This window comes from Oncorhynchus kisutch, linkage group LG16 (assembly GCF_002021735.2).
Source record: "Oncorhynchus kisutch isolate 150728-3 linkage group LG16, Okis_V2, whole genome shotgun sequence".
Taxonomy (NCBI): Eukaryota; Metazoa; Chordata; class Actinopteri; order Salmoniformes; family Salmonidae; genus Oncorhynchus; species Oncorhynchus kisutch.
The window spans coordinates 828,530-853,091 of NC_034189.2; the positions used below are offsets into that span (position 1 = coordinate 828,530).

At 42.5% G+C, this 24,562-nt stretch overlaps 1 protein-coding gene across 2 annotated transcripts in view; it reads left to right on the top strand.

Annotated features, from left to right (window-relative positions):
- Positions 1–5,571, top strand: part of LOC109881981 (enolase 3, (beta, muscle)) — a 23,385-nt gene extending 17,814 nt beyond the window's left edge. For both annotated transcript variants that reach the window (XM_031791500.1, XM_031791499.1), the window contains 6 exons: positions 1,658–1,880; positions 2,079–2,276; positions 2,343–2,419; positions 2,931–3,055; positions 3,314–3,481; positions 5,326–5,571. In XM_031791500.1, the coding sequence (XP_031647360.1) occupies positions 1,658–1,880; positions 2,079–2,276; positions 2,343–2,419; positions 2,931–3,055; positions 3,314–3,481; positions 5,326–5,395 (861 nt within the window). In that variant the 3' untranslated portion in view covers positions 5,396–5,571. The remainder of the gene's footprint in view (positions 1–1,657; positions 1,881–2,078; positions 2,277–2,342; positions 2,420–2,930; positions 3,056–3,313; positions 3,482–5,325) is intronic.
- Positions 5,572–24,562: the final 18,991 nt, after the last annotated feature.

Genomic DNA, 24,562 nt, shown 5'->3' on the forward strand with positions numbered 1-24,562 from the left:
GGTTTAACCTTTAACCCTGACCCCTGCCCCATCATATACCTACCTATATAATATAACCAGGACATCACCCTGCCCCATCATATACCTACCTATATAATATAACCAGGACATCACCCTGCCCCATCATATACCTACCTATGTAATCTAACGAGGACATCACCCTGCCCCATGAGTACAGATTCAACCCTAACCCTGCCCCATCATATGCCTACCTATATAATATAAGCAGGACATCACCCTGCCCCATGAGTACAGATTTAACCCTGACCCATCATCTACCTACACTACATGACCAAAGGTATGTGGACACCTGCTTGTCCAACATCTCATTCCAAAATCATGGCCATTAATATGGAGTTGGTCCCCCTTTGCTGCTATAACAGCCTCCACTATTCTGGGAAGGCTTTCCATCAGATGTTGGAACATTGCTGTGGGGGCTAGATTCCATTCAGCGACAATATATTAGTATTAGTGAGGTCTAATATTAGTATTAGTGAGGTCGGGTACTGATGTTGGGCGATTAGGCCTGGCTCACAGTCGGCGTTCCAATTCATCCCGAAGGTGTTCGATGGAGTTGAGTTCAGGCTTTACACCACTCCAGCCAAAGCTTGGCATTGAGCATGGTGATCTTAGGCTTGTGTGCGGCTGCTCAGCCATGGAAACCCATTTCATGAAGCTGCAGACAAACAGTTATTGTGTTCACGTTGCTTCCAGAGGCAGTTTGGAACTCTGTAGTGAGTGTTGCAACCAGGACAGACGAGTTTTACGCACTTCAGCACTCGGCGGTCCTGTTCTGTGAGCTTGTGTGGCCTACCACTTTGATGCTCAGCCATTGTTGCTCCGAGACGTGTCCACTTCACAATAACAGCACTTACAGTTGACCAGGGCATCTCTAGCAGGGCAGAAATTTGACAAATTGACTTGTTGGAAAGGTGGCATCCTATGACGGTGCCACGTTAAGTCAGAGCTCTTCAGTAAGGCCATTCTACTGCCAATGTTTGTCTATGGAGATTGTATGGCTTTGTGCTCAATTTTATTACCCTTGTCAGCAACGGGTGTGTCTGAAATAGAACCCACTGATTGTAAAGGTGTTTATTTATATTCAGAAACACAGGAAGTATTCGACAGGAAGTGTGTAAAAAAAGAAAGTAAAACCATGACTTTTTCCACATTTTGCTACGTTGCAGCCAAAAAAATATCCTCAATCAATCAATAGCCCATAATGAAAAAAAAAAAAAAAAAAAAAACGTATTGACATAAGTATTCAGACCATTTGCCTTGAGACTCAATGTAGCTCCTGTTTCCATTGATCATCCTTGAGATGTTTCTACAACTTGATTGGAGTCCACTTGTGGTAAATTCAATTGATTGGACATGATTTGGAAAGGTACACACCTGTCCATATAAGGTCCCACAGCTGATAGTGCATGTCAGAGCAAAAACCAAGCCATGAGGTCGAAGGAATTGTCTGCAGAGTTCCGAGACGACAGGATTGTGTTGAGACGCAGATCTGGGAAATGGCACCAAAACATGTCTACCGAAAACCAAGCCGTGAGGTCGAGTAGTGTGTAAAGGGTGGCTACTTTGAAGAATCTCAAATATAAACAAGCTCTAACAAGCTCCTCTTCTTCTACACCTCTCTCCTCCCTCTCTCCAGGCCTTCAACGTGATCAACGGTGGTAGCCATGCTGGTAACAAGCTGGCCATGCAGGAGTTCATGATCCTGCCCATCGGAGCGTCCAACTTCCACGAGGCCATGAGGATCGGAGCTGAGGTTTACCACAACCTGAAGAACGTGATCAAGGCCAAGTACGGAAAGGATGCCACCAACGTAGGAGATGAGGGCGGCTTCGCACCCAACATCCTGGAGAACAACGAGGGTAAGAGTTTATAGGGCACCCTGGAGGAGCTGCGCCACAGGGACTGTCCCTAAGGGTCTTAGGGCCCCCTGGTGGAGCTATGTCACAGGGACTACAACTATAGGGCCCCCTGGTGGAGCTACGCCACAGGGACTGTCCCTAAGGGTCTTAGGGCCCCCTGGTGCATGGTACTTTTAAAACCCTTCCTTCTCCCTCCAGCTCTGGAGCTCCTGAAGTCAGCCATTGAGAAGGCCGGCTACCCAGACAAGATCATCATCGGCATGGACGTGGCCGCCTCGGAGTTCTACAAGGCAGGAAAGTACGACCTGGACTTCAAGTCACCTGACGACCCTGCCAGGTACATCACCGGGGATCAGCTGGGAGATCTGTACAAGAGCTTCATCAAGGGATATCCCGGTACGTAGAGAAACACACACACTGTATATACACCCTTCCCCTCTAACTCCTCTCCTCTTCCTCCAGTCCAGTCCATTGAGGATCCCTTCGATCAGGATGATTGGGCTGCATGGTCAAAGTTCACCGCCGCTGTCGACATCCAGGTGGGTCCAGTTTGTTTAGTTCACTGTTTATCTCTACCAATGCCTAGGGGGTCTGACCCCTCGGCCTAGGGGGTCTGACCCCTCGGCCTAGGGGGTCTGACCCTCGGCCTAGGGTTGTCGACCTCTCTGTATTCATATAGTGCCTTCGGAAACTATTCATACCCATTGACTACTTCTACATTTTGTTACGTTGCAGCCATATTCTAAAAATGGATTTATAAAAAAATTCCTCAAGCTAACACCCAATACTCCATAATGACAAAGGGACAATGGGTCTTTAGCAGTGTTTGCAAACCAAGCGTTAACTCTATATATCGTGTATAATAACCCTGTGTGTTCTCTGTGTTAACCCTGTGTGTTCTCTGTGTTAACCCTGTGTGTTCTCTGTGTTAACCCTGTGTGTGCTCTCTGTGTGTGTTCTGTATAACCCTGGTGGGTGATCTGACCGTGACCAAGCATTACTGTTAGTTACTGTGATGTTAACCTGTATAATCTGTATGTTATTCTACAGGTGGTGGGAGATGATCTGACCGTGACCAACCCCAAGCGTATCCAGCAGGCTGTGGAGAAGAAGGCCTGTAACTGCCTGCTCCTCAAGGTCAACCAGATCGGCTCCGTCACAGAGTCCATCAAGGCGTAAGTATTGGTCCCCCTTGCAGAGCTGCATCACAGGGACTAGGCTACAGGGGCCCCCTGGCAGAGCTGCTCCACAGGGGCTATATTATAGGACCTGGGATGTATTCACTAGGAACCACACTGAAGCAAACAGGCCGTTACGGGGAGGGACCTAAATTAGTCAAATAACAAACACTTGTTTTTTTCCCGTTGCTACAGTTTTTATACAGTGTGCGTTAATGAATATACCCCTGACCATCTCTTCTCTGTGAATAACAGGTGTAAACTGGCCCAGTCTAACGGATGGGGTGTGATGGTGTCTCATCGTTCCGGAGAGACAGAGGATACTTTCATCGCTGACCTGGTGGTCGGACTCTGCACTGGACAGATCAAGACTGGGGCCCCCTGTAGATCAGAACGTCTGGCCAAATACAACCAGCTGATGAGGTTAGTTATAATGACCCCTACAGGAATAAATGAGCTACTGCAACCTGACTCAGTTAATATACTGGAGCCTTATGGTAGACTGACCCTTACAGGAATACACTAGTTACTGCACCCTGACTCAGTTAATATATATATATATAGTGTTACGTTAGACTGCCTCAGTTAATATATGGTAGACTGACAGATATAACACTGATAGGAGCCAGATTTCTCACATGATGTATACAGGGCATTCAGGTTTTCCACATTTTGTTACGTTAGACTTTATTCTAAAACCAATTAAATAGTTTTTTCCCTCGACAATCCACACACGTGTTCAGAACATGTTGCAAATGTATTAAAAATAAACAACAAACCTTATTTACATTAGTATTCAGACTCTTTGCTATGAGACTCAGAATGGAGCTCAGGTGCATCCTGTTTCCATTGATCATCCTTGTGATGTTTCTATAACTTGATTGGAGTCCACCTGTGGTAAATTCAATTGTTTGGACATGATTTTGAAAGGCACACACCTGTCTATATAAGGTCCCACAGTAGACAGATTATGTCAGAGCAAAAACCATCATTCTTAAATGGAAGAAGTTTGGAACCACCAACACTCTTCCTAGAGCTGGCCGTCCAGCCAAACTGAGCTTTCAGGGGAGAAGGGCCTTGGTCAGGGAGGTGATCAAGGACCTGGTGGTCACTCTAACCGAGCTCCTGAGTTCCTCTGTGGAAATGGTTGTCCTTCTGGAAGGTTCTCCCATCTCTGCAGCACGTTTTTTTTAGTCACTATGGGGTATTGTGATGTCACTATGGGGTATTGTGATGTCATTATGGGGTATTGTGTTTCGCTTGATGAGGGGGGGGGGGCAAATCTAATCAATTTTAGAATAAGGCTGTAACGCAACAAAGTGGAAAGTCGAGGGGTCTGAATACTTTCAGAATGCCCTGTACATCGGAAGAAACAGTTTAGAACTCCCACTCCAAATATGGAGATTAGAGGAAGTCCAGTGGGAGAAGGAGGAAGTCCAGTGGGAGAAGGAGGAAGTCCAGTGGGAGAAGGAGGAAGATGTAGCTAGATGAAAATTGCACATTTTTTTCTCATCAATTAAACATTCAGTCTCAATACAGTTTTCTGTTCCCAAAACTACAATCGTTACGGACAGAGTGCTTTAAGTTTTGTAGACATGACCCTTTGCCAAAGTTTTAAAAAATTGCGTTGAGGAGTGCAATGGCAAATTGCATTGTTGTACCCGAACTTCACAGAGAAGACGTTCCCTGATGGAAATATGCAAATGAATGCAGAAAGTAAACCCAATTTAGAATGCAACATTTTCCTCATTGAAAAGCCTTAAAGAGAATTGGAATTTCAGTTTACTTCCTGAATGGAAATAACCCCCAACCCTGACGACAGCTACTGTACCCTGACCAATACAACTAGACTAGGTGTCCCCCTCAATGGAGTTGGATCTCTGTCCATTCGTACGTTAATATGGAAGTTAGTCACGCGCTGTATCTCAGGCACCACTGGGCCAATTTTGACCTAACTTGGGTGACTGGTGCGTCTTGCCATAGAGACCCAGCTAATTACACTGATTGGCACAAGGGGGCGCTAAACTAAAACTGACATTTCCGAACTTTGAAGTCCCGCTTAAGCTTCAATTGCTGTCAAGGTGCTGCATCATTTGTGGGGGACGACATGTTTACTGCTTGTTTCCAGATTGAACGTTTTCCTGACCAAGATGGATACTTTTTTTTTTCTTGTCATATTGTTAGGATGCCAATGGCCATTTTAGAGATTCTCTAGGATTCCATGACTGAAACTGTGACATCTAATCCCTAACCTTTGACACTTCCAGGATTGAGGAGGAGCTTGGAGACAAGGCAAAGTTCGCCGGCAAGGACTACCGCCACCCCAAGATCAACTAAACTCTGACCTGAACTACGCCTTTCTTCTTCCTTCCATCACAGCTGACTGTCTACCCTCTTGGTCAGGGGTCAAGTTTTTTTAAATCTTCGACCTCCGACCCTCGACCTCCGACCCAATCACAAGTGGCTTTTTTGACGTAATGTGAGAAATAAAACAAATAAAAAATGTAAAGTTGTTCTCCTGTTCTGATTGGTTGTTTATGGCGACTTTCTATTAAGGATTTACCCGAAAGGCTTTTCTTTTTCCATCTACGCAGACTGGCATCCATCTCACTGGGCCAGAGGACCTACCCTGAGTTGGAGCCAAAGCCCAGCTTGCATTTACATAACAAACGCGAACTGTGAACTTTATCACCATCTCACAAAGCAACTACATTTACAGCGAATTTATTTAGCAAGTTGAGGTGACTAAACTGCTTGGAGTAACCCTGGATTGTAATAAATAACATGGAAATTGAGCAAGTTGAGGTCATCTGTCTTGGTCAAACATATTGATACAACAGTTAAGATGGTGAGAAGTCTGTCCAAAATAAAGCCCTGATCTGTTTCTTAACAGCACTATCAACAAGGCAGGTCCTACAGGCCCTAGTTTCTACCTTCTTGTTGTAGGAATTAAATTCCTCCTATGTTTTAACACCCAATTAAAATTATACACTCTGTCAATTCTGGATATGGATATGTATGACCCTTATTAGTATAAAAATGGACAGAGCCCAGTCTTAAAGTCAAACAGCAGCCTTTATTCACGAGAGTACTGCTCCTTACACATTTTACCACAGGTTATAAACTTAAAATGACGTCATTAGTTTCAGGACCAACCCGTGCCATCTCCGTTCTAGTACAAAGGCTGTATGGTTCTCACATCGTCTCTCCCTATTAAGATAATATACGACCGAGCCAAGGTCATGCTTGTGAAGATAAGCCTTCTAGCCAGACTGGCGATATAGTTCATTCATTTCTATTTTTATTAGAAATATTTCTTGTCATCAAAACATCACCTAAACATATAACCCACTACTTGCATTCGCACTGACTGTTTCTTAGGCCTACATCAGAATCATAACTCTTCTTATCAGGATTTTCATTAACATCTTCATAAAACAACAGTCTAATTGTTTCTAATTGAAACAAGATACAACCTAACCTCCCTAAACATAAAAAATGGTCTCATCAAATATAAATTCCCCGCAAATGAAGGATCCAGATTCGTCCACTTGTTCTGTAGACATGCATTCAGCACTCCATGGGTCAGAACCTGGAATCGGCTATTGTCATTGATTTCTCCAGAGTCCTGGAAATAAGGCCTCGTACACAGGGAATTAGACAACAGCCCCATAAAACTAAACAGTCACACAGGTGAATGTAGCCCATAATACAGTGATCATAATATTTTTCCATTTTCCAAACATACTATCAAACCAATTAGTAAGAGAAGTATCCACCCCAGAGTTTTCTGCCAAACTGTGAGCCAGGGTGGTCAAACCAGCTGAGGCTTCGGTCACTGATTCGTCCGGAGCTGTGTTATTTGGGATGTAAGCACAAACATGGTCCCGAAAATCACGCATACTCCTCCCTTTTCAGCCAATAACATATCTAATGCAATTCTATTCTGCCAAGTCATCAGGCTGGTTGCTTCAGTCTGTTCTGCAAAACATTTAATAGCATCTCTGGTACAATTGATAAAGCGCTGTTGATTATAATAAATATAATTAATCCATTCCACGTTCTTATTGAGAGTACACCACCCGAAAATGCTTAACTCTAATCCTGCTAGGATCTGCTTTCTTGCTTTGAACTCATCTGGCACCCCCCCGTGGAACCCCAATGTTATCAATGTATACTTTGTCATCAAAAGACCCAAATGGAGTAGCTCTTTTCTCCCGTTTGGCTAAACTTCATGTCTTGGTGTTGAATGAATGTGAAAGGCATTCCCAAATGTACAAGGGAGCATAATCCTGTCCAATCTGCCGGTGAAACCTCGCCCTGACATCATTTCCCAAGAGTACTGTACCGGGCCAAACAGTAATAATCTCCTCCGGTCACTGTAAAGGGAGGAACCTGTGGATATAAATAGTGCAAATCAATGCAACTGTCGTTATCTGGCATTCCTGCTTTCGTGAACAGCTTTACCATACTGGCCTAACCTCCTCTACCCGGAACCGTACTAGGGTGTCGACCAAGAACTGGTCATATCCATCATACCACAACCCTAGATCCTCCTTCATTACTTTTTAAAGGGTTAGGCGTATCTTTATGCAATACATCCCTCTCTCCGGATTACAGTCAAAAACTCTCACCTTCACTATACTCCACCTCCTTCCATACTGGGTGAGTGGATTCATATAGCCCTCTCTCTCCATATGAACTATGACCTGTGTCCATGATCAATATGGGGACCTGCACCGAAATATACCATAATGGCTCAGAGTCCTAGACTGCCATGTAGTTAGGGACCCCATTTGGTCTACATAAAACTCCATTGAGAGATCCTTCCCAACCTCTACTCTAACTTCCTGTCTACCCAGATCTAGGGATCTCTTATGCTTGTTTTGGAACAAAATCCTCATTGTCTAAACCATGGGTCAAATTACCACTCTCCGCATACTCAGGTAGGACGTGCTGTATCAGGAATATGCCACCCACGATAAGACAGCTCAGACGAACAGCTTCCATGTGAAGCCCCACCCTCTCCCCGAGAACACATCACTAGCAAGAGCCAGTCACACCTTCACTTCTATGAACAAAAACAGGGGTGACAGGACAGGGAGGGTTACTTCATTCGAGAGATGGCCCCCGGAATTCTGTTAATTCCAGTTATCCTCTCGAACACTGTTTATTGTTCGACAGTGACAATGTGTCTTAACCTCCCGCCGTGTGATATGAATCCGGGTAGCTCTTTCAGCTAGCTGTCACCAGGAGTCCTTGTTATGGTCCCCCCAACAAGCCTCTGGGACTGGATTGAGTGACTTCACCTGTAGTTCACCTGTAATGCATACAATCCTGGACATACAGGCTTGGTTAACAAACAGTTTCTCATAGGTTTTATATGATTATATCTTTAACTTCTATGCCTATTTGTAGGCTATTATTAGTTTTTTTATCCAATAGGCCACTAACTTACCCATCCCCCTTTTGATACCTGGCTCTGCCCAGGTAACAACCTTATCTACCCTAAATAATGAGGTAGGATTAGTAAATTATCCTTATATTCTGACATTATCATGTATGTCCAATTCTCCCTTGGGCATCCATTCATCTCGATCCTGTATCAATTCTCTGTCCAGTGTCTTATCTACTTTAAGAAGTATCTGTGCTATTTATATATGTTCTGAAATATATATATATTTAATATTTAATATATATAAATATATATATATTTACCGATTTAAACAGTAACCCCTTTCTCTCCTATCTCGCAAATACTACTAAGCGTCTCACTGTTTGACTTTATGTTACGGCTTTCTAGGTGTGAAGGATAGTCGGACCAAAATGCAGCGTGTAGATTGCGATCCATGTTTAATGAACAACGAAACACGAACTTGACAAAAAAAAACTATAAACGTAATGCGAAAACCGAAACAGCCTAAACTGGTGCAAACTGACACAGAGGACACTAAGGACAATCACCCACGACAAACTCAAAGAATATGGCTGCCTAAATATGGTTCCCAATCAGAGACAACGATAAACACCTGCCTCTGATTGAAAACCACTCCAGACAGCCATAGACTTTGCTAGATAACCCCACTAGCTACAATCCCAATACATACACACCAGAACCCCAAGACAAAACACACCACAATACAAAAACCCCATGCCACACCCTGGCCTGACCCAATACATGAAGAACAACACAAAATACTTAGACCAGGGCGTGACACTTTATCTAAAATCATTGTTTTTAGAAAAAACATGTCATTGAGTGGCAATCTCTAAAGTCCTTACATTTCCTTAATCAATCTATCTTAATCCTTACAAAAATCCTAAATCATCACAGATGTCCTATATTCCTGTTAAATTTAATACTATTTAAAAAAACTCCTAATAGTCAAACAAAGCCAAAACAAATGCTAACCATATTCAAAATCCTTCCTACACTTACAAGCTCTTTCCTTCAGAGATCCTCAGTATTCTATCTGACAATAACATGAATTTAATATATGTTGCATAGTGTGTGGAATACCTTATCTACAGTAATTGATCACCCCTAAGTACTGAAACTTATTTTTCTACGTAATTTCCTGCCCTATTGGCTTAATACGGTGTCCTGTCCAAACCTCAAAGGACCATGTTTTATCTCCCCCTATTTATTTTCAATGATAAATTGGATTATTTTCTGTTGTAATACCAAATCAATAATAGCCAATTCAAAAAAACTTCACAGCTAATATTGTAAAACAGAATCCTGAAACACTTTCTCATCAGTGATTCAAACAATAATTCAAAACCCCAAACTAAAACTCCATTATAATTAATTTACCTTAAAACGAGTAACCCAAATGACCACAAATTCATAATACAAATGGCTCTCCCCTGAGGCTGATCAGACCCCAAAAGATAGCCATGATAAGGTCAAAGGTCATACCACCCTTTTATAGTCATGTTCCATACTACATTAGACATATTAAAGAACCCTTTATCATTAAAATCCCAAAAATTAACTTGTGTAATTAAAACTCATAAAATAAAAACTCATCAGGTTCCATATGTGAGCGTGCCTCTTTAAAATACCTTTGCACTAAAACAAATAGTCCTAACAAATGTTTTATGTGTATATATTTGCAAACCTTAATGAATAAACAACTTAATAAACTTCCAGGTCATTTTCAATTTGGTCGTTTATTCCCTCAATCTCACCCTCTCTCCCCAAGATTATAATCCCAGGAAACATCTAAAAGTGAGACACCTAAACATCAATTTTCCCAGAAGAACTCAAAACGCCTAACTAGCATTCACCATGCTACTTCGATTCAGAAACTCAAAAGTGAACTATAAACTAAACCTAATGATGATTCCCCTTTACCTCAAATCATTAATCATAAATTTTAAACATCGTCAATGTATATGCTTACTTAAATGAACATGTTACCCTTAGATACAATTAACCAAATAACATTATTATCCAATGTATTACTTTTTCCCTCTGCCGCAAATGTTGTACATTTCTCAGTGTAAGAAATCCGTAATTTAATCCCAGATATTTAATAAAAATGTAAACGCATTCTCCAATGGCTCCTTCAATTTACATATTTTAGATAACTTCCATCCGTCCCGGAATAAGGAATCCTACTTAAACACACCAGAATACAATGTTTAATTAAGTTAAATCAAACCCTAAAATTGACCAAAACCAGTAACCAAATAAACAAAACACTTTTATCAGCAAACTATTTTCTCCGTTACCCCCAGTCACAACATCATTTCCGTGGCGACAAAAGTGCCTTGCAAGTGATGTCATCAACAAGCGCTCAGCCTAGAGCCAATCCACAACGACTTTCAATGAACAGTAAATAATTGTTGGCTGTATGCAGCATCAGTAGTACGGGTTCGATAAACCAAACCTAATTGATCACATCTGTTGAATCCTGAATTTAGAACATCAATCAACATCTCTCATCTCTCAATTCGCTAAATTTATACGAACATTTCGATGGGCATAAATCGTAATTGTCTCTTCGTTATTATTTAGAATTAATTTTGATTTAAGTAACTGTCTCGTCTTTGACTTAGCATTTTAATTACGACGCTATTCCCAATACATTATTCACTTGTCTAATTAAAACTCCTAATATTCCATCTGTGAGTGTACCCCTTTAAGATATCTTGTCTCTGGGAACAGGGAAATCCCCTTAACCCAAACATTTACTACAACAACGAAACCTAATAATTATGATAATCCCTTCACATCATTCGCTCCAAATCCCTCGATGTTTCATGCAACTCATTCAGTCTATTTCCAAATTGTCGCCCCAAAATATTTTATACACTGCCATACACTCAAACCACTGTGATAAACGTGTACTGTCCCTTTAAGATAAGACATTTACTTGTTCCCCGTAATGAAAACAGATCATGTTTTTAGAATACGTTAACTTCTCGTTCGAATTCACTGGCGTTACCTAACCAAAAATCAATACTCGGGAAAACAATCACAACTTTTTACGATTCAACTATTCTTACCTATTTTATAGTCCAAAGTAGTGCACTATATAGGGAATAGGACTCTCGTCTAAAGTAGTGCACTATATAGGGAATAGGACTCTCGTCTAAAGTAGTGCACTATATAGGGAATAGGACTCTCGTCTAAAGTAGTGCACTATATAGGGAATAGGACTCTCGTCTAAAGTAGTGCACTATATAGGGAATAGGACTCTCGTCTAAAGTAGTGCACTATATAGCCCAATTGAATGCCTAGCAATTCTGTTGCTAGCTGTAGCATCTTTTCAGACTATCCTTACGATATTCAGCTCCTTTAAAAAATATATATTTGGAACTTTTAGCCACTTTTTGAAAAGTAATTCTAAACTATAATGCACCCGTTTTCCCTCTAAATGCCACAACCCCTTTTCTCTGTTTAAATTTGAGGAACGGTGTTGTAAACGTAAAATGACGCCGCAAGTCAGCCTGCCTCTGTAAAATATATATTCCCTATTCAGAATGAGTTCTGCTTTAAATTCTATCAACAAAGTAAAACCAACCAAACTTCTCAACTTTCTATACCCTAACATTTAAACATACCATGTTCTGTGCTAAATTTATCGTATGTCAGTCGATTCATAAAAAAATATATCATCCTGGTGGCACAAACCTGTATCGTATCACTCCGTTATTCCCTACATTTAACTTTAGGTGACTTTCTCTTCTATGATACATTTATTTAAATATGACTCCCATCTCAATACATTATTCCACCAGATCATTTGGGGCAAAATAGCGTATTACATCGAAATTGTCTCGCCATTATTTTTAATTACTTCTTTTTTTCAATTCAATCTAAACAACATATTAAACGTTCAGTTCATATCTTATACAAACACTAGCGACCGTATTTTTCAGGCAAAACATACAAATAGATGAATTACAATCTAAAATAAATTTTTGTCTATCGGTTTCAAAGCTGAAATACGAACCTTGGTGTCCCGCTATTAAAATGATTGAGTTTCCCCGCCAATAACTATATTATTATAATTGTCTGTAGTCGCAAACTTCGACACCGAGAATTCCCAGAAAATCCCCTATTGCTACGGTTACTACTACTACTACTGTTATTAGTACTACTGCTGTTATTAGTACTACTGCTACTATTGCTACTGTTACTACTACTACTACTGTTATTAGTACTACTGCTACTACTGTTATGACTACTACTACTACTACTACTGTTATTAGTACTACTGCTACTACTGTTACTACTACTACTACCGCTACTACTAATGTTACTACTACTACTACTACTACTACTACTATTGTTACTACTACTACTACTGTTACTACTACTACTACTGTTATTAGTACTACTGCTACTTCTACTACTACTATTGCTACTGCTAATTCTACTACTACTGTCACTACTACTATTGCTATTGTTACTACTACTACTACTACTACTATTGTTACTACTACTACTACTGTTACTACCACTACTACTGTTATTAGTACTACTGCTACTGCTACTACTACTATTGCTACTGCTAATTCTACTACTACTACTGTCACTACTACTATTGCTATTGTTACTACTACTACTGTTACTACTAATACTATTGACCTTGCAGTGGGTGGAGGAAGTCAAGCCAGACAGTGTAGAAATTTGCTCTGAGTCATGTGCAGTGTTGCTGAGTTTTCAGTCCTTTAGCTCACAAAGGAGACGAGACCTGCTTTATCACATACTACAAAACCATATAGATAATAGATACTTGGGTCCCAACCCATGTGGAGGGGAACAAGGCAGTTGATGTACTGGCTAAACAGCCACTAAGTAGTGGGGATGATCATGTACTGGCTAAACAAGCACTAAGTAGTGGGGATGTTGATGTACTGGCTAAACAAGCACTAAGTAGTGGGCGATGTTGATGTACTGGCCAAACAAGCACTAAGTAGTGGGGATGTTGATGTACTGGCTAAACAAGCATTAAGTAGTGGGGATGTTGATGTACTGGCTAAACAGCCACTAAGTAGTGGGGATGTTGATGTACTGGCTAAACAAGCACTAAGTAGTGGGCGATGTTGATGTACTGGCTAAACAAGCACTAAGTAGAGGGGATGTTGATGTACTGGCTAAACAAGCATTAAGTAGTGGGGATGTTGATGTACTGGCTAAACAGCCACTAAGTAGTGGGGATGTTCATGTACTGGCTAAACAAGCACTAAGTAGTGGGGATGTTGATGTACTGGCTAAACAGCCACTAAGTAGTGGGGATGTTCATGTACTGGCTAAACAAGCACTAGAGATGTAGAGATGATAGGTTAAAAGCCTGATATGGACAGGGGCGGTGTAGAGATGGCAAGAGCAGGTTAAAAGTCTGATATGGACAGTGATGGTGTAGAGATGGAATGAGCAGTGGAATAGAGATACTTAGGGCAGACATTTATTTCAAGTACAGAGTAAAGTCGGCGAGTGGAGGACAGCAGGAAAGAACAGAAGAGAGGAGGCTATTTTTACAAGATTAAGGGTGGGACACAGCCAGTTGAATAAGTCCTTAATGTGATAGGAAAGCATCCAACAGGAAAGTGTGATTATTGCCAGGAAACAGAGACAGTGGAGTATGTATTGCTACAGTGCGGGCAGTATCAGAGGGAAAGCGAGAGGCTGAGATCTAATATGAGGGAGAAGGGGATACAGGAAATTAGTTTAAAGAGTATATTTACTAGAACGTCATTAGATATAGTCTCAAATATTTTATGATCTATTTTTAAGAGCAACGGGGCTGGCATGTAGGATTTAGTTTCTCCCTGTCTCTGGCCCGCACGCCAGTACAGTAGGTGGCGGTAATGCACCATAACGTTGGATGCCCCCGATAAACCCCACCATAGAAGAAGTCACTGTTTTATTTAACTGTTTTTATTTTTATTTTTATTTCACCTTTATTTAACCAGGTAGGCTAGTTGGGAACACCTTTATTTAACCAGGTAGGCTAGTTGAGAACACCTTTATTTAACCAGGTAGGCTAGTTGAGAACACCTTTATTTAACCAGGTAGGCTAGTTGAGAACACCTTTATTTAACCAGGTAGGCTAGTTGAGAACACCTTTATTTAACCAGGTAGGCTAGTTGAGAACACCTTTATTTAACCAGGTAGGCTAGTTGAGAACACCTTTATTTAACCAGGTAGGCTAGTTGAGAACACCTTTATTTAACCAGGTAGGCTAGTTGAGAACACCTTTATTTAACCAGGTAGGCTAGTTGAGAACACCTTTATTTAACCAGGTAGGCTAGTTGAGAACACCTTTATTTAACCAGGTAGGCTAGTTGAGAACACCTTTATTTAACCAGGTAGGCTAGTTGAGAACACCTTTATTTAACCAGGTAGGCTAGTTGAGAACACCTTTATTTAACCAGGTAGGCTAGTTGAGAACACCTTTATTTAACCAGGTAGGCTAGTTGAGAACACCTTTATTTAACCAGGTAGGCTAGTTGAGAACACCTTTATTTAACCAGGTAGGCTAGTTGAGAACACCTTTATTTAACCAGGTAGGCTAGTTGAGAACACCTTTATTTAACCAGGTAGGCTAGTTGAGAACACCTTTATTTAACCAGGTAGGCTAGTTGAGAACACCTTTATTTAACCAGGTAGGCCAGTTGAGAACACCTTTATTTAACCAGGTAGGCTAGTTGAGAACACCTTTATTTAACCAGGTAGGCTAGTTGAGAACACCTTTATTTAACCAGGTAGGCTAGTTGAGAACACCTTTATTTAACCAGGTAGGCTAGTTGAGAACACCTTTATTTAACCAGGTAGGCTAGTTGAGAACACCTTTATTTAACCAGGTAGGCTAGTTGAGAACACCTTTATTTAACCAGGTAGGCTAGTTGAGAACACCTTTATTTAACCAGGTAGGCTAGTTGGGAACACCTTTATTTAACCAGGTAGGCTAGTTGAGAACACCTTTATTTAACCAGGTAGGCTAGTTGAGAACACCTTTATTTAACCAGGTAGGCTAGTTGAGAACACCTTTATTTAACCAGGTAGGCTAGTTGGGAACACCTTTATTTAACCAGGTAGGCTAGTTGAGAACACCTTTATTTAACCAGGTAGGCAAGTTGAGAACAAGTTCTCATTTACAATTGCGACATGGCCAAGATAAAGCAAAGCAGTTCGACAGATAAAACGACACAGAGTTACACATGGAGTAAAAACAAACATACAGTCAATAATGCAGTATAAACAAGTCTATATACAATGTGAGCAAATGAGGTGAGAAGGGAGGTAAAGGCAAAAAAGGCCATGATGGCAAAGTAAATACAATATAGCAAGTAAAATACTGGAATGGTAGTTTTGCAATGGAAGAATGTGCAAAGTAGAAATAAAAATAATGGGGTGCAAAGGAGCAAAATAAATAAATAAAAATTAAATACAGTTGGGAAAGAGGTAGTTGTTTGGGCTAAATTATAGGTGGGCTATGTACAGGTGCAGTAATCTGTGAGCTGCTCTGACAGTTGGTGCTTAAAGCTAGTGAGGGAGATAAGTGTTTCCAGTTTCAGAGATTTTTGTAGTTCGTTCCAGTCATTGGCAGCAGAGAACTGGAAGGAGAGGCGGCCAAAGAAAGAATTGGTTTTGGGGGTGACTAGAGAGATATACCTGCTGGAGCGTGTGCTACAGGTGGGAGATGCTATGGTGACCAGCGAGCTGAGATAAGGGGGGACTTTACCTAGCAGGGTCTTGTAGATGACATGGAGCCAGTGGGTTTGGCGACGAGTATGAAGCGAGGGCCAGCCAACGAGAGCGTACAGGTCGCAATGGTGGGTAGTATATGGGGCTTTGGTGATAAAACGGATTGCACTGTGATAGACTGCATCCAATTTGTTGAGTAGGGTATTGGAGGCTATTTTGTAAATGACATCGCCAAAGTCGAGGATTGGTAGGATGGTCAGTTTTACAAGGGTATGTTTGGCAGCATGAGTGACTTTAACTTTAAACTCTGTATTGTTGGGAAAGGTCGTTAGCAAACATTTCACGAAAAATTCTACATTAGTTATATTCGGCGCATGTGACAAATGGAATTAGATGTTGTATTTAATAGGTTCTTATTAAAATTATGAATTTCAGGACCGCAGTTGGAAATGTACACTTTTACAAGAATCGACTGATGGTGTCTAAATGTTGTAAATCCAGCTACCAGTCAAAACTCAACTCCGCCTCGATATAAGAGAACGGAGTTGACCGGTCCTCGACTACATTCATGTGGACCACACCGAAACGGACGAGTTTAGGAAGATGTTTTTCAGTTACAGGGAAACCGGGATAGCGAAGGTATGTGGAGGAACATGCACAGCTAAAACAAGTCCATGTAAAATACGTTAGAACTGAAGAGATACAACAACAAAACAACACTACTTGAAATGCAGGCAAATTAGCCAGTATTTCTGGCAACAAGGTTTCTTAATAAAACAGCTAACTTCATTTAATTTGTGAAACGGATCCCAGAGCTGGTTTTGGTTTGTCCCTCTGCATCGTTTTAGTCTAGTTAGGGGTAGAATAGACCGACACTAGATCTGCCCCTTTGAAAACATGTGTCACACTAGACCCTCGACACGTGACGAGGGTAGGAGCATCTACTTCCGGTAGCCAGCCGGCTAACAGCAAGCTAACAACCGTTAGCCTTCGCGGCCTGGACGCTAGCAGTTATCGGCTATTCTTATTCATCGCTTTAAAAAAATAATCTAATTAACAAACTGCCCTCCTTTCGCATTAGTCCTTATCTGTAAGTGATACGCCGGTGGTTGAGTTAGTATATCGTTATTTCGTGGCTGTGAGTGACTTTGACACCGGTTGTCGACATGTCGGCGGTCCAACGGATGAAAGTGGCTAACGAGAAACACAGCAAGACCATAACGCAGCGAGGACACGTCCAGAAAACCACGGTTAGACTCGAGCTTGTTAACTAACATTAGCTGGCTATCAGCTACACACACACCGATAGCTACTAGCCTAGGCTATGACAGCACCGGCTAACTAGTTGGCTATTCAATCAGCTGGCCATTCAAACTGAGAGCTCACTGTAACAAGCTGAAGATATGGCTCACCATTCACAGTGCCCGATGCTGTAGTTAATTTCATTTTATAATTCATAATCAAGAATAAAACAATCTTAATTTAAGACACGTTTTGGCTGCCGACACGTTAGCAAGCTTGTCCATCCATCTAGCTAGGGATTCTAATTTTGGCTGTCTGGCTCGCTAGTAATGACCATTCGACTTAAGGCTGCGTTTCAAAGTAGACAGCCCCCATCCTAAACCCCCAACCCTAAACCCTCAGCCCGTCATTGCCCAAGCGAGGGAGAGAGATGATCTGAAGTTGAGCTTAAAAACAACCAACCTAAAGCTATTAATGTACCTATCAAGATAACGTATCTTGCCAGCACTCCTGTCAGGTAGCTAGATAACACTCCTGTCAGGTAGCTAGATAACACTCCTGTCAGGTAGCTATTTTTATAGTTTGGTCATTTATTCCAATACATTTCAGAATTACCCAAAAATGTTTTTATGATTCTAGCTAACGTTACGTTTTATAGGCTCCTCACTACGAGACTAGGTCAATTTGCCAACGCTAAAATCAATGTCTATATATTTTAGAGAGCTAGCTTTATAGTTTTTTTCCCCCCTGACATGCCGAAAATGCAGCCTTGTTTATTACATTTGACACTTCGCTGTCACCAGAGTTTGACATGTGACTACAGTTTGAGTTTAATTGTGGGTCATATCAACCCCGCAAGTGACCAAAGTTGTCCACTCGCTCCCTCGAACTAAATCGAGGGCCGAGGTTAGTGAATTTGAGGTGGCGATGAAACTGCATTCGGTTTGGACGGGGGATTCCCCCGAGGGAAAGGAGCTGGCTGAGGGGTTAAAAATAACGTGTTTGGACTGCAGCTTTGGGGACATGATATCTATCACCTTCTTGTTCATATAAACATTGTTGTGCTACATTACCCAAGTAGCTCATTTGCCAGTGAAATTGACTCTAGATGTTTAACTAGTCAGTAGTCATTAAAGCAAGCTATGTGTTTTTGTCAGTCAAAGTTGAGATGTTATTACCACTACAACCCTAGCTAGAGCAGGGTGGAAGTTCCGTTCTTGGGATGTGGTTGGCTAGCTAACGTTAAATCACTACCTAGAGGTGATCACGGCACTTCATACATGGGATTTTTGTAGCAGGTTAGGAGAGTGTTTTTTTTCTTCCCCTTACCTTAACCTCAGTCTCCTAACCTGCAACAAAAAAGTAATGGTATCCGAAGTGCCTACTGGCATAACACAGTTCGTCTGGACCTGTATGAAATGAGCTGTTCTCTCACTCTCCCATCTTGGATAGAAAGTGTGCATAAAACCAGTCTAGTAATGTCAAATTATACAGTGAGTCCACCCACAACACTAGCTGACTATTCATTACGCAGTGAGTCCACCCACAACACTAGCTGACTATTCATTATGCAGTGAGTCCACCCACAACACTAGCTGACTTCATTATGCAGTGAGTCCACCCACAACACTAGCTGACCCTTCATTACGCAGTGAGTCCACCCACAACACTAGCTGACCCTTCATTACGCAGTGAGTCCACCCACAACACTAGCTGACCCTTCATTACGCAGTGAGTCCACCCACAACACTAGCTGACTCTTCATTACGCAGTGAGTCCACCCACAACACTAGCTGACCCTTCATTACGCAGTGAGTCCACCCACAACACTAGCTGACCCTTCATTATGCAGTGAGTCCACCCACAACACTAGCTGACTATTCATTACGCAGTGAGTCCACCCACAACACTAGCTGACCCTTCATTACGCAGTGAGTCCACCCACAACACTAGCTGACCCTTCATTACGCAGTGAGTCCACCCACAACACTAGCTGACTATTCATTATGCAGTGAGTCCACCCACAACACTAGCTGACCCTTCATTACGCAGTGAGTCCACCCACAACACTAGCTGACTCTTCATTACGCAGTGAGTCCACCCACAACACTAGCTGACTATTCATTATGCAGTGAGTCCACCCACAACACTAGCTGACCCTTCATTACGCAGTGAGTCCACCCACAACACTAGCTGACCCTTCATTACGCAGTGAGTCCACCCACAACACTAGCTGACCCTTCATTACGCAGTGAGTCCACCCACAACACTAGCTGACCCTTCATTACGCAGTGAGTCCACCCACAACACTAGCTGACTATTCATTACGCAGTGAGTCCACCCACAACACTAGCTGACCCTTCATTATGCAGTGAGTCCACCCACAACACTAGCTGACCCTTCATTACGCAGTGAGTCCACCCACAACACTAGCTGACCCTTCATTATGCAGTGAGTCCACCCACAACACTAGCTGACCCTTCATTACGCAGTGAGTCCACCCACAACACTAGCTGACTTCATTATGCAGTGAGTCCACCCACAACACTAGCTGACTATTCATTATGCAGTGAGTCCACCCACAACACTAGCTGACTTCATTATGCAGTGAGTCCACCCACAACACTAGCTGACTCTTCATTACGCAGTGAGTCCACCCACAACACTAGCTGACTTCATTATGCAGTGAGTCCACCCACAACACTAGCTGACCCTTCATTACGCAGTGAGTCCACCCACAACACTAGCTGACTTCATTACGCAGTGAGTCCACCCACAACACTAGCTGACCCTTCATTACGCAGTGAGTCCACCCACAACACTAGCTGACTTCATTATGCAGTGAGTCCACCCACAACACTAGCTGACCCTTCATTATGCAGTGAGTCCACCCACAACACTAGCTGACTTCATTACGCAGTGAGTCCACCCACAACACTAGCTGACTTCATTATGCAGTGAGTCCACCCACAACACTAGCTGACCCTTCATTACGCAGTGAGTCCACCCACAACACTAGCTGACTTCATTATGCAGTGAGTCCACCCACAACACTAGCTGACCCTTCATTACGCAGTGAGTCCACCCACAACACTAGCTGACTTCATTACGCAGTGAGTCCACCCACAACACTAGCTGACTTCATTATGCAGTGAGTCCACCCACAACACTAGCTGACTTCATTATGCAGTGAGTCCACCCACAACACTAGCTGACCCTTCATTACGCAGTGAGTCCACCCACAACACTAGCTGACCCTTCATTACGCAGTGAGTCCACCCACAACACTAGCTGACTTCATTACGCAGTGAGTCCACCCACAACACTAGCTGACTTCATTATGCAGTGAGTCCACCCACAACACTAGCTGACCCTTCATTACGCAGTGAGTCCACCCACAACACTAGCTGACTTCATTATGCAGTGAGTCCACCCACAACACTAGCTGACTTCATTATGCAGTGAGTCCACCCACAACACTAGCTGACCCTTCATTATGCAGTGAGTCCACCCACAACACTAGCTGACTTCATTATGCAGTGAGTCCACCCACAACACTAGCTGACTTCATTACGCAGTGAGTCCACCCACAACACTAGCTGACCCTTCATTACGCAGTGAGTCCACCCACAACACTAGCTGACCCTTCATTACGCAGTGAGTCCACCCACAACACTAGCTGACCCTTCATTACGCAGTGAGTCCACCCACAACACTAGCTGACCCTTCATTACGCAGTGAGTCCACCCACAACACTAGCTGACTTCATTATGCAGTGAGTCCACCCACAACACTAGCTGACTATTCATTATGCAGTGAGTCCACCCACAACACTAGCTGACTTCATTACGCAGTGAGTCCACCCACAACACTAGCTGACTTCATTACGCAGTGAGTCCACCCACAACACTAGCTGACTTCATTACGCAGTGAGTCCACCCACAACACTAGCTGACTTCATTATGCAGTGTACTATCTATAGCTATAAACTGTCATTTAGTTATTTATAAACCTTTTTAAATAAGTATTACATATCAAGTAGCGTAACAATGAGGGGAATTAAAGTAGTGGGCTTGAGGATAAATTCAGCCACTACCTGCTTTTCATGGCTAATAGCCTACACAAATGATCTGCAATATTCACAGTAAATGAAATCCAAATTGATACTCCCCTGCTCTGCTGAAATCCTCCTTTTCTTTCACCACAGCCTGTAGGTCCAGGTTGTGGGCCGTCTGTTTTCTACACTGAGTATTGCCAACCCAGACAGTGTTTCCTGAGACTTGCGTTATACAGTGCATTCGGGAAAGTATTCAGACCCTTTGACTTTGCAGGAGTGGCTTCGAGACAAGTCTCTGAATGTACATGAGTGGCCCAGCCAGAGCCCAGACTTGAACCTGATCGAACATCTCTGGAGAGACCTGAAAATAGCTGTGCAGCGTCGCTCCCCATCCAACCTGACAGAGCTTGGGAGGATCTGCAGAGAAGAATGGGAGAAACTCCCCAAATACAGGTGTGCCAAGCTTGTAGCATCATACCCAAGACGACTCAAGGCTGTAATCGCTGCCAAAGGTGCTTCATAAAAGTACTGAGTAAAAGGGTCTGAATACTTATGTTAATGTGTTCAGTTTTTATTTTTATATCACTAGTTAAAAAAAATTACCTGTTTTTGCTTTGTCATTATGGGGTATTGTGATGTCATTATGGGGTATTGTGATGTCATTATGGGGTATTGTGATGTCATTATGGGGTGTTGTGTGTAGATTGAGAACAGAACAATTTAATCCGTTTTATTATAGTGCTGTAACAAAATGCGGAAGAAGTCAAGGGGTCTGAATACTTTCCCAATGCACTGTATGACCATTGCGCTGCACACAATTTAAACATTGTCATACCAGAGATAAGGGACCGTTGACACATGCCAGTTTATACCAGAGATAAGGGACTGTTGATGCATGCCAGTTTATACCAGAGATAAGGGACTGTTGACGCATGCCAGTTCATACCAGAGATAAGGGACTGTTGACACATGCCAGTTTATACCAGAGATAAGGGACTGTTGACACATGCCAGTTCATACCAGAGATAAGGGACTGTTGACACATGCCAGTTCATACCAGAGATAAGGGACTGTTGACACATGCCAGTTCATACCAGAGATAAGGGACTGTTGACACATGCCAGTTCATACCAGAGATAAGGGACTGTTGACACATGCCAGTTTAACCAGAGATAAGGGACTGTTGACGCATGCCAGTTCATACCAGAGATAAGGGACTGTTGACACATGCCAGTTCATACCAGAGATAAGGGACTGTTGACACATGCCAGTTCATACCAGAGATAAGGGACTGTTGACACATGCCAGCTTATACCAGGATAAGGGTCTGTTGACGCATGCCAGTTTATACCAGAGATAAGGGACTGTTGATGCATGCCAGTTTATACCAGAGATAAGGGACTGTTGACGCATGCAGTTTATACCAGAGATAAGGGACTGTTGATGCATGCCAGTTTAAACCAGAGATAAGGGACTGTTGATGCATGCCAGCTTATACCAGAGATAAGGGACTGTTGATGCATGCCAGTTTATACCAGAGATAAGGGACTGTTGATGCATGCCAGTTTAAACCAGAGATAAGGGACTGTTGATGCATGCCAGCTTATACCAGAGATAAGGGACTGTTGATGCATGCCAGTTTAAACCAGAGATAAGGGACTGTTGATGCATGCCAGCTTATACCAGAGATAAGGGACTGTTGATGCATGCAGTTTATACCAGAGATAAGGGACTTGTTGATGCATGGCAGTTTATACCAGAGATAAGGGACTTGTTGATGCATGCCAGTTTATACCAGAGATAAGGGACTGTTGACACATGCCAGTTCATACCAGAGATAAGGGACTGTTGACACATGCCAGTTCATACCAGAGATAAGGGACTGTTGACACATGCCAGTTCATACCAGAGATAAGGGACTGTTGACACATGCCAGCTTATACCAGGATAAGGGTCTGTTGACGCATGCCAGTTCATACCAGAGATAAGGGTCTGTTGACGCATGCCAGTTCATACCAGAGATAAGGGACTGTTGATGCATGCCAGTTTATACCAGAGATAAGGGACTGTTGACGCATGCAGTTTATACCAGAGATAAGGGACTGTTGATGCATGCCAGTTTATACCAGAGATAAGGGACTGTTGACGCATGCAGTTTATACCAGAGATAAGGGACTGTTGATGCATGCCAGTTTAAACCAGAGATAAGGGACTGTTGATGCATGCCAGCTTATACCAGAGATAAGGGACTGTTGATGCATGCCAGTTTATACCAGAGATAAGGGACTGTTGATGCATGCAGTTTATACCAGAGATAAGGGACTTGTTGATGCATGGCAGTTTATACCAGAGATAAGGGACTGTTGATGCATGCCAGTTTATACCAGAGATAAGGGACTGTTGATGCATGCCAGCTTATACCAGAGATAAGGGTCTGTTGACGCATGCCAGCTTATACCAGAGATAAGGGACTGTTGATATTGGAACCACACAACTCAAATGCTGGTTCACAAGTAGCCTAACCACTTTGTGTTGTTCATGCTCTCAAGAACTGTTGTCCACTATGTTTTTAACATTTTTATTGAACCTTTTTATTTAACTAAGCAAGTCAGTTAAGAACACATTCTTATTGACAATGACTGCCAACCCCAGGCCAAACCTGGATGACGCTGGGCCAATTATGCGCTGCCTTATGGGATTCCCAATCACGGCCGAATATGATGCAGTCAGGATTCGAACCAGGGACTGCAGTGACGCTTCTTGCACTGAGATGCAGTGCCTTAGACTTCTGCGCCACTCGGGAGCCCCCCTACTAAATATGATCATCTGTTTGCATCTGCCAATTTATTGTCTGTCCAGAATCCAGACGACCTGTCTCCAGGGCTTTCCCTACTCTTTCCGTAACATGTTGAGGCTGGCAATTAAGGAGAATGAGGCTCAATTAAAGACGTTGCAGAACTACTGTATTTAAAGGTCCACTCACTTCTGCCCAGTTTCCCTGATGTTGCTACGGCAATCAAGCTGTGTTGACCATCAC